The sequence below is a fragment of the Aplysia californica genome, unplaced genomic scaffold (assembly GCF_000002075.1).
Source record: "Aplysia californica isolate F4 #8 unplaced genomic scaffold, AplCal3.0 scaffold00265, whole genome shotgun sequence".
NCBI classification, from domain to species: Eukaryota; Metazoa; Mollusca; class Gastropoda; order Aplysiida; family Aplysiidae; genus Aplysia; species Aplysia californica.
The window spans coordinates 478,427-488,454 of record NW_004797535.1 but is presented as its reverse complement, the minus strand read 5'-3'; the positions used below and the strand labels follow the sequence as shown (position 1 = coordinate 488,454).

General features: G+C 39.8%; 1 protein-coding gene across 1 annotated transcript; it reads left to right on the top strand.

The window, feature by feature from the left end:
- Positions 1-276: 276 nt before the first annotated feature.
- LOC101863111 (cytochrome P450 1A1-like) lies at positions 277-5,582 on the top strand. The gene has a single exon (XM_013083964.2). It carries the CDS (start codon positions 317-319, stop codon positions 1,829-1,831), a length of 1,515 nt encoding a protein of 504 aa, XP_012939418.1. The 5' UTR covers positions 277-316; the 3' UTR covers positions 1,832-5,582.
- Positions 5,583-10,028: the final 4,446 nt, after the last annotated feature.

Sequence of the window (10,028 nt, the reverse complement as noted above, 5' to 3'; positions counted from 1 at the left end):
CCCCCCCCAACCGGTCCTTCTTCACTGCAGCTTCCCTAAATATGATTTTTTACCAATCAGCAGATACTGTCACCAGGAAGGAGTTATGGGACATAAAGTCCGTTTCATCATTCCTCTCGCCTCATAGTAAAGGAGAGACGTGTGGAATTTGAAGGTCTCAACCAATAAATAAATCCCATAGTTGGAATAGGCAATGAACTTGTAATATTCCATACCATAAAGTGTATTTTTCAGTCTTTTGAAGTTTTTATTCTTATTTGTATAGTATTTTTTCATTCATTCATTTCCCATCTTTTTCAGATTCATCAGTTTCACCATGCTCTCAGAGTACGTGATAATCCCCTTGGTTCTTTTAACAATACTCTTCCTTATCTATGAAGTTAAAAAGCACAAGAAGACAACAGTCCCTGGACCACCTTTCGTGGAGGGTATTAGAACGCTTTTAAAAGGCCTTCAACAGAATACACTCCATAAGATTGCTGCAAAATGGGCTGCCAGATATGGCGATATCGTAGCAGTCGACGCCGTATTTCGCCAAGTCGTCTTCGTTAACAATGCAGGGCTGGCTCGCAAACTGCTCTGTGATCCGAACACGAAGGATCTGAGCAATGACAGACCACCGTCTTTCACGGGGAAAGAGGTGTTTTTAAGTTACACAGATATCATAACCGCGCCTTACAATAAAGATTTAAGCCAGAGAAGACGACTGTTTCACAATGTACTCAAGTTCTACGGTCAGGGCGTCCACAATTTTGAACATCTGATGAAAACTACTTCTCGGCAATTAATTGATCGTTTGACACAGTACGAAGCGGACGTGCCTCTGTCGATGGAACTCACTCGTTATATCCGCTGGGTAGTTGGGCTACTCCTTAAAGGCCCACACACTTGCGAGGAAGATCTGGAAGCCATGGTGACATTTGTGAATAAAGTAAACGAATCGTACCTTTTTGAAAACGAAATATTCTTAGAAACATTTCCATTTGTTAAACATATCCCAGGTCTGAGGCTTAGACAGCTCGTCTTGGAATTGAGGGCAGCTCATACAGACCTGAAAAACAAAGTCTTCGTCTCTATTAGAGAGACCTTCATGAAAGGGGAGAAAAATAGCATCGTTACCGACTTACTGGATCAGCAAGAAGAGCTGAAACAAAAAGGAAATTATACTGATCTTTCCGATGACGTCATCATAAGCCTTATTTCGGACATAGCTGCAGCTGCCTATGCAACGACCGCAGGTACCCTGACCACCTTGTTTTTGCAGGTCATTAGTGACCCAAAACTGCAGGAACGTATGTATAAAGAAATCCGTGAAGTCATTGGAAATGATGCTCCAAGCTTTGAATACAAACGGCAGATGCCTTACATTGAAGCAACGATTCTCGAAACAATGAGGTATTCATCAGTTTTGCCTTTTCTTTTACCTCATTATGCAAGAAGTGACATTAATTTCGAGGGACATTTCATTCCAAAAAACACTTTCCTCCTCATAAACTCTTGGTATTTCCACCATAGAGAAGACCTGTGGGAAGATCCATGGACATTCAAGCCTGAAAGGTTCCTGGACAGCAACGGCCAACTGCTGGAGCCAGACCACCCGACACGTCAAAACCTTCTTGTGTTTGGGGCCGGCAGACGAGCGTGTCCCGGAGAAAGCTTTGCGAGGATTCGTGTCTTCTTCGTCGTGGTCACATTGCTCCAACAGTACCAGTTTCTTCCCCCGGAAGATGAGGATCTGCCATCTTGCTGCCCAAGAGACTGGAAACAGCTGACGGTGATATCGCCTGATCAGTTCAAGTGCCGGATGAAACCCAGACCCATGACGAGTTAGATAATGGCAATAACGCTTGCTTGAAACGGCACGGAAACCGAACGACACAGAAGAAAAACGCATCGCGGATAATGAAAACCTTACTTTGAGATCTAGAAATACGAAACAACGTTCGAACGATTACTATAATTGTACCGGCATCTGTGGTAGTTTCGATTGGCTTCATCTTGTTGTTTTGTTGATAGACATTCAACCTTTACAAGTTAAAAGGCAAGGGATATGTGGCATGTGATGTGGGATCTTAACAAAATGATGATCATAACCTCATAAGCAACAACAAAAAAGGCTTGTCAAAGTGTTCATGCCGAGATTTAAACTTTAGGTTCACGAACGTATTTCATAATTAAGAGATGCATTGAAAATGTTTTGTGCAGTAGCCTACCAACCAGAAAGCAAAAGTAGAGGCCAAGAGCAAGAAACTATATGAATGTAATGAGTTTATCCTTCAAAGAATTATATAAGCAATAAATTGTTATTTTCTTCACGTTATTGCTGATAATAAATTTGGAAAAAGATGGGACGTTGATAGAAGTATGGGAAACGGGCATTGGTGACAAATGGAAAAACAAAAACAAGGAAAAGGGAAAAGGGGGCAATTCTACATCACATCCAGCAATCTTCTTTATAGAAGTGTGTTCTTATGGAATATGCAAAGAGAAAAGATTGAGGGCAGGTTTATTGGGCGTTCATTGTCCTTAATATTATAAAAGTGTCCCAATTAGGTACAATTAACCTCACGTCCTGGTTCCTGCCCGTGAGTGCTTTCCACGCAAATGGCTGTGACCGAAGTGAGCTATTGAGGAAGAAAGGGCACTCTTATTGTTCTTTGGCTGGTTTCAGACAATTAACTATAAAAGTTACAACTCTTGCATCGAGGACACTCACTTTTACTTTGTCAAGTTTTCGGAATCAGACCAAAGAGAAGAAAGAATCGGACTGGGAACAATTTATGTCCTCTTGCTTCATTTCTTTCTCTCTGTCTTTCTTTCTTTCTTACTTTCTTTCTTACTTTCTTTCTTACTTTCTTTCCCGTCTAGGTGTCTTCCCACGCACTACAGTACATAGCCCTCTAACAATGACCTCCATTCGATTCTGTCTGCTGTTTTCCGTATCCAGGTTATTGCCGTCGGCTCCCTGATGTCATTTTGCCTTATCTCTGGTCTTCCTACCGAGCGTTTTTCTGTTCCTGGTCACAGTTCAGGGCATTCTTTTTGTCTTCCTGTTATCGTTCCTTCTGCTGATTTGACAACCCCAATTTTATTTTGCCGGAGTGTATTATTCTTTTCAAACTTTGTATGCTTATTTGATGATGTATTCCTGTCTATACCCAGCATCTCCCTTTCCATTGCTCCATGTACTGTCATAAATCTCTGTATTATATTATTCCAGTTAATTTGCAATGTTTGACACCCATAGCTCATTACTGTGACAATGCACAGGTTGTAAACTTGTCTTTTTAGTGATATTAGCAGATTTTGATCCGAAAATATTTTTCTCTATCTTCTAAAGCAGCAACGCCAAACAGCAAGAACTGTTTCCTTGTAAAATGGAAATCGAAAGGATACACAGGCACTGCTTCAAGACTTGTCTGCTTCAATGACCAATTTGCTGAGAAGCTCTTGCCAACAAAGAGTTGCCTTTCTTGTAAAAAGAAAAGAAGAAGAAAAGAAAACAAAGAAAGAAAGAAAAACGGAAAGAAAGAAAGGCATGTGCCAGTCCTAGCAAGCGTACTTAACACTCCTCTGCTTTAAAAAAGTAAGATCAAAGTGAAGTACTTGAGGTACTCGCCTTTCTACCAAGATCAAAATTCTGTGGTATAGACTGTAAGGTATTATGCCATCGCATGCTGAAGAAGTGAGTTTAATGCCTGTAGGAGAAGAAATATTTCGTATCTTCGTCTTTCTTCAGAGACGTTGTGTCCTTCTCAGCCTGTGTTCGCTCTGGCTGGCAGGCTCGAAGCACCCAGTTTCCTCGACTCTTTCGGTGCACTTTCAGGCGTAGATCTTCGCGTTGGCGAAGTATGTAACCCAAAAAGCCGCTTAGTCGGCGCTCTGGAATCAAAGAGTTAAGGGCGGGTGGGGCACCATGTCTATTTTGGCTATAACAAGGCCTAGAGTGCCCATATTTGCTGTGGGACATTGTGTGTTATTGGGGATTTTAAATCAATAGTTTAAAATGTATACTGTGAATCGGTTGCTATGGAAACAGGCGTAAAACGTAATAATTACAATAATTACATTAGAAGAGAATGAAACGCTGAGCACTCATCTTTTGCACTCGAACGTTATCTCGAAAGGTTTTTACGGAATATCTCCCCAGAAAAGATCTTGACTGATCGAAACGAGCAATACAAAGCCGGTCATCATTCAAATATTTTTTTTTCAGATCAACATTCATCATCATTTTTGCATTTTATTATACATGTATAATTTCTGTTCACTTCTTTGTCATAGAGAGTATTTTTGTTATACTTATTTCATAACCCTATTTCAGCAACGGTACATGTAAATGGCTGAAGCTGCTTACCTAACTTTATTATTCACTTAAATGTCCATGTCGACAATATTCGAAAAGAAAATGTAGAGATTATAATATTAGCATATGAGACGAGTGGTCACTGGCAGTTGCCTTTATCAGTATAAAGCTTGTGTATGGTGACCATTTAATTGAAATACCTGTGCCTGATTTAAAAAATATTATGAATGAGCCATACAAAAAAAAAACATATTGAGTACACAATGCAATCCGTGGGTTAACAAAAATACAGAGAACAGCTGATACATAGTCGGTCAGCCAAAATACACAATTTAATAGATACATAGTCATTCACATAATATTGTACATGTACATGAACAATCTCAGACTCCCCCCCCCCTTCCATTTTTACCAACCCCCAACCTCTGGAATGCCACTAAACACTGCTCTGATCCCACATTTCAGTGCTAGCTTGTCGATTTCCTCCCAAAACTGTCGAGTTGTCTGCACGTGGGTCTCGAAAAGAGCTCACAGTTCCTTGTTCTTGATCTATCCCTCAACGCACAGCGTCGCGTGGCGCAGAGTGGACACACGCGGCCCGTCGTTCCTTTACGTGGGTAGCGTCACTGCTGCGAGTTCTAGAACTAGATCTACATAGATCTAGCCTTTCAGTTCTATATATATAGCTATTCTTTCTAGGATCAGTTACTGATGTTTCTTTTTTGTTTGAGTGTGTACTCTGTCTCGCAGTAAGAAAACGGCATTGCCGCATTTTCATCGTGCATAGAGTATAGCTGCTTTTCAGGACATGCTACTTTGTGTATAGTTTCTTTTTTCTGGGGTTTTTTTCTGTCGAGAATACTTAACTGCTTTAGCTGTCATTTATAGTGCATATCTGAGCAAATCTCAGTAGAGTACTTAAATTCTGTTTTTCCAATATGATTTTCTTTGCATAAACGCACTTGTCATTTCCTCTTTACATGCCCATTACGTAAAATATTAACATAATCTTAGAAATGTATGGTACTTTTAAAAAAATTGTAAATAAAACGTATTTCTTTGTGTTGTCATATTTGTTACCACTGTACTCTTTACAGGCGCAGTATGTACTCACTCTCATGGCTGTAATAGCTGCACAAGGGCAGACTTACAGTTGAACGATCTCTCCATCGCTACAGTGCCCATGTCTTCTGTGGTCTTCTGTGTTCTTGTATTAAGATAGATAAGAGCAACTGTACCTCTAGCGGATTCATTTTAATAAAAGAAAAATATTATAGTCTTGGAGTTCTCACATACTGTTGTTAGTCTGAGTGTTTGAGTTTGAACGCTGAAGTGGCAATGATAAAATGCTCTTTAAGTCTGAACTGCCTTTTAACAGTGATCACAATCATAGTTTCCTCTGGGCTCCTGACTCTTTCTGCAGCATTGCTACAACTACTTCTTGGCTCCTTCTGACACCTGTCTTTCAGCAACACCTCTGATCTTAGGGCAGGTAAGATTTAACACCTAGCCTTCTCCGAGGTCCTGTGTGCAGGTTGTGCACGTTAAAGATCCCTTGGTTGTCCCAGATCGATAAAAAATAGGCTTCGGCCGCCACCCTGACAAAATTCAAAATTATTTCCTACCAAAATGAAAATGTTTAATGTGTCCCCCACGCTCATATGACCTTATGCAGTTGCGAGCGCCGTAAAATTATTGATTTTTGCCTATAATAGGCTTTATTGATATAGTTGGCTTGACAATCGCTTTCTGCATCTGATATTATCTTGAGTCCTTTTGGAAACATTTACCAAGGAGAAAAAAATGAGGATGTTGTAGTTGATATTCCAATTGTTTTCCCAAAGGGCCATGTTGGTGAACAACAGGACTTATAGGTTTCAAAATTATAATGAATGTTTCAACAAACAGCAAACGAAGCATTAAAGTAGAGCCGTTTCAATAACATGTTTACTGTTAATGTGTCTGTGTTGTTTTGCCATTAACAATGACTGTTCCTCTAACTAGAGGGACCATATTTTTTCAACAAAAGTAAAATACCAGCCATTGGCTGTTGCACACTTGGTCACTATGTAACGTGAGAAATGTTTGAATATTCCTTACCCCACCTTGAATGTTTTCTCTCACCGTGTTATCCGGTGGAGGTAATGTATGCTACCCTTTCGAACTAGTGATTCAAAAAGAAAATTAATGTTTTGTGTCGACATTAAGACGCTTTAGATGATTTAGTAAGCAGACTCTGCCAGGGCCTCTTTAGACGAAGCAGAATGCAACATCCAAGAAAACGGGCAAAGACACTCGATAACAAAATTCCCTAATCGGGAATCGAACCCACAAATTTGGGAACTACGAAGAAGAACCTATCTATTACACAACCGACGTCGTCGACCCATTTTAAGTTTAGTATAATAAAAGAGTCTATATAACAAGAGGGTCCACTCCTCTCTTTGAGCCAATTAAAAGAGTGTCCTCAAAATTCGGTAGCGCCCTCTTCACAAATGTGCACCCTTTGCGAACAGAGTTACCCTTTTTGTGTGAAAAAAATCAAAGTGAAACTAACACATTTTTGAATAAATAAGAATTCAAATTTCGGAAGAACGCTTTTTTTATGGTTACGCTGACAAAAAAACCTCTTCCGGAGAAAGGGGCGACTGTTTTCTTCGTTTAATTTGACTTTAGAATGAGAGGCGAGAGGTCATTAAAATAGAATAAAACCTAAAACTCCGCACTGAACGAATCCGAACAGCTGATGAACAGCAGTCGATCTGTGCACACAAGATGGTGCTATTCCTATTCTTCTTCTGGAGAAACAAAAGAGAGCTTCAAAACAGACTGCAGTGCCATCTGAAGCAAAGAGCGGACTTCCGGCGGCCACTTTTTTGGCTGAGTGGACCATCTTGTTTTGCACTATCTTTGGTATAACTAACGTTGAAATTTGATTAAAGGAAAACAGTCCCTTTGATTAAAGTTGCGGATGATTCTGAAAACGTTGAAAACAACCAGCGTTAAGCGCCATTTGTCGGGTCGAGCAAAAGGCGTTTTTCTAGGTGAGTAAAAGATTTCACTTCAAGGGAAAAGGTCACAAGAGAACGATTTACTGCCAGTCAAAATGGTTTTGAGAAAATAAGTCGAAAATTTTATTTTAAGGTCAGGGGGATTTGGAGGGGCCGTTTGGTGAGGTTTTATGTTAATATCTTATTTTTCTCTGGTAAGGCCATATGAGTTCGCATGCCAGACCAACGGTTGTCAAAGAAACTAATGTTTGGTGAACTGTAACAATGCAAAAGTTCTCATGTTGGCCATGATAAGAGTTTCTAAGACACCATTAAAGCTTTCTTAAAGGTCGTCAAGATCTTTCATACAACATGGGCACAGACTGTCCGGGACAGCGTTGGATAGCCATCAGTTGTTTGCGAGGGCCCAGGGATCTGTGAAAGCAACATGATTACTGCAGCTGAATAGTGCAGGGGGTGCAAAGGACTAGTCGCTGCCTTAGATTTAAACGTTCTATCTGACATTTTTGGTTGATTTTGGTCTCTAAGACCAAGGGATCAGAAAACAAATTTTAGTGCTCGATCTGCTCTATCCAATTCGTATTATTATCATCGGAATCGTTATCAAGATATTCAGAGAATATCATTAGAAAAAGCTTGACATGTTGTGAAACTCAAAATTTGTTACCGCAAATTTTTCAAAACTGGGTACCTAGCAGATAGAGATTTGTAATTCTAGGATAGCGTGGTGTCAACCGATCTTTAATCGCTGCCACCTTCCCCTGCCCACACTGTGACATAACTTCCCGCAGTAGATCGGCCTGTTCGGCCTTTTCCAAACTCACTCCACTACTTCAGGATGACCAGATGATCTTCAACGTTACGAAGGACGAACAACAACAACGTAATATATACACACACACACACATATATTATATGGTTACAAGGGCTTGGAGTACAAGGCAAAAGAAGTATAATCGTAGCCTATAGTGATGTGCGAGTTTTCTGGAGTAAGGAAATTTGTCTTTTCAAAGCCCGAGACCAGGAACAAAGGTTGGTATACAAACAAATTCTCCGTGTGCCTCCAAATGCAGATGTGAGGACTGCTACAGGTTAAAAGCGCTTCATCGTGGTTTATAAATTAGAAATAGTTCTTAGAACCTTTTTTCTTATTGAAAATACGCAAAAGATTCATAGTCCTCGGTTATAATGTAGGGTACAGAATTGTGGCTTTTGAAAGAGAGTGGCAGTAATTATTAGTCTCTTTCTGTGTTCAGCTTTTCTTGTCCTTACAAAGATGGTTGGTATTTTTAAAAAACTAAACTCTCGATGAAGACTAAAGGAACATAAAATGGGTCACACGGATTTTCTTTAGCTGGGATAAAAATAGACCCATTCATGCAGGTCATGTTTTCACTTGGCAAAATAAATAGTTAGTATTATTATAGTATAGAATTACCTAGCGCTGTAATGCGCGGATGTACCACTCGTTCTGAAAGGCGATACCTCTAATTCAACATCCTTCCCCTCGAAGGGCCAAGCCAGTTCGGTGCAGAGAAAGGAAAATTTTCATTTGAATTCAAGTTAAAACATGTCCCATTTTGAATTAGAATCATAGTTTCAGGCATTAAGTCAAGACGCTGTCGGCACACGCTTTACTTTGTTGACTTTGCTACATATAAACGTTAAGTGTATTATTATCATTAACAAGTCATTGAGATTAGCTTATTATTTTGTTGGCAACTAGAGAAAAGACATGTAGATGTTCATACGATTTATTTCTCAGCGCACAAAGGAAGATTAGTTTTGAAACTATTTTATTGTCATGGTCTTTTCAAAACTTCAAACATAATATTGAGAAAGAAAGGGGGCTCTCGTGGTCTAGAGGTTAAGGTGTTTGTCTCTCATTCAATAAGGGCCGCAAAGGAATTCTGACAGCGAATTTCACCTACTTTCATGCTTTCTTATCAAGTTCTGTCGTCTGCTTTTGTGTCCACTTTGTGCCCCCCCCCCCCGTCCCCATCCCTTTGTCCCCATCTCCGGGGTCCTCGCTCTTTCTGCTGCCTCTTTACTGCAACTCCTTTACCCTTTCTTACTGCTGTCTTTCAGCCCCACCCCTGATGGCAGGGTAGGTAAGATCGAACACCTAGCCTTCTCGGATTAGTTTCGACAAAGTCTTAGAGGTCCCGTATGCAAGTTGTGCCCGTTAAAGATCCCTTGGTGGTCCTAAAATTTTAAAAGTAGGCTTCAGCCGCAACCTGAAAATAATTCAAAATTAATTCCTAACAAACTGAAAATGCTTAATTTTTCTCGTGCGCTCAAATGCAACTGCGAGCACCATAAAACACTAACAAAATCTAACAAAACAAAACAAAACAAACCTCAAAAAAAAAAACCAACTGTAAGTTGACTGTAAGAAAGTTAACAGTTTTATTTATTCATGAATATATACACACCGGCTTCTGTGAGACCCACGTTCTGTTCCCGAGCGGATATTAAATTATAATTTTATCAAAGTATCCCAGTATTTCTGTTGGGACTCTATATACCTCGTAGCCCGGTTTGTCTCTGACAAGCAGGGTCGATACCCGCCTCCTAACTGATCTAAATTTTGTCGAAGGGAGAATGAAAAAAACCCACATAAGATTTTAAAATAATATTACATACAAATAAATATAGATATGGCATAATATCTATCTGTCTATCTATCTATCTATCTATCTATCTATCTA

What these genes read in the sequence shown, in the direction of transcription:
- LOC101863111 (XM_013083964.2), top strand. Translation starts at nt 317, where the DNA reads ATGCTCTCAGAGTACGTGATAATCCCCTTGGTTCTTTTAACAATACTC.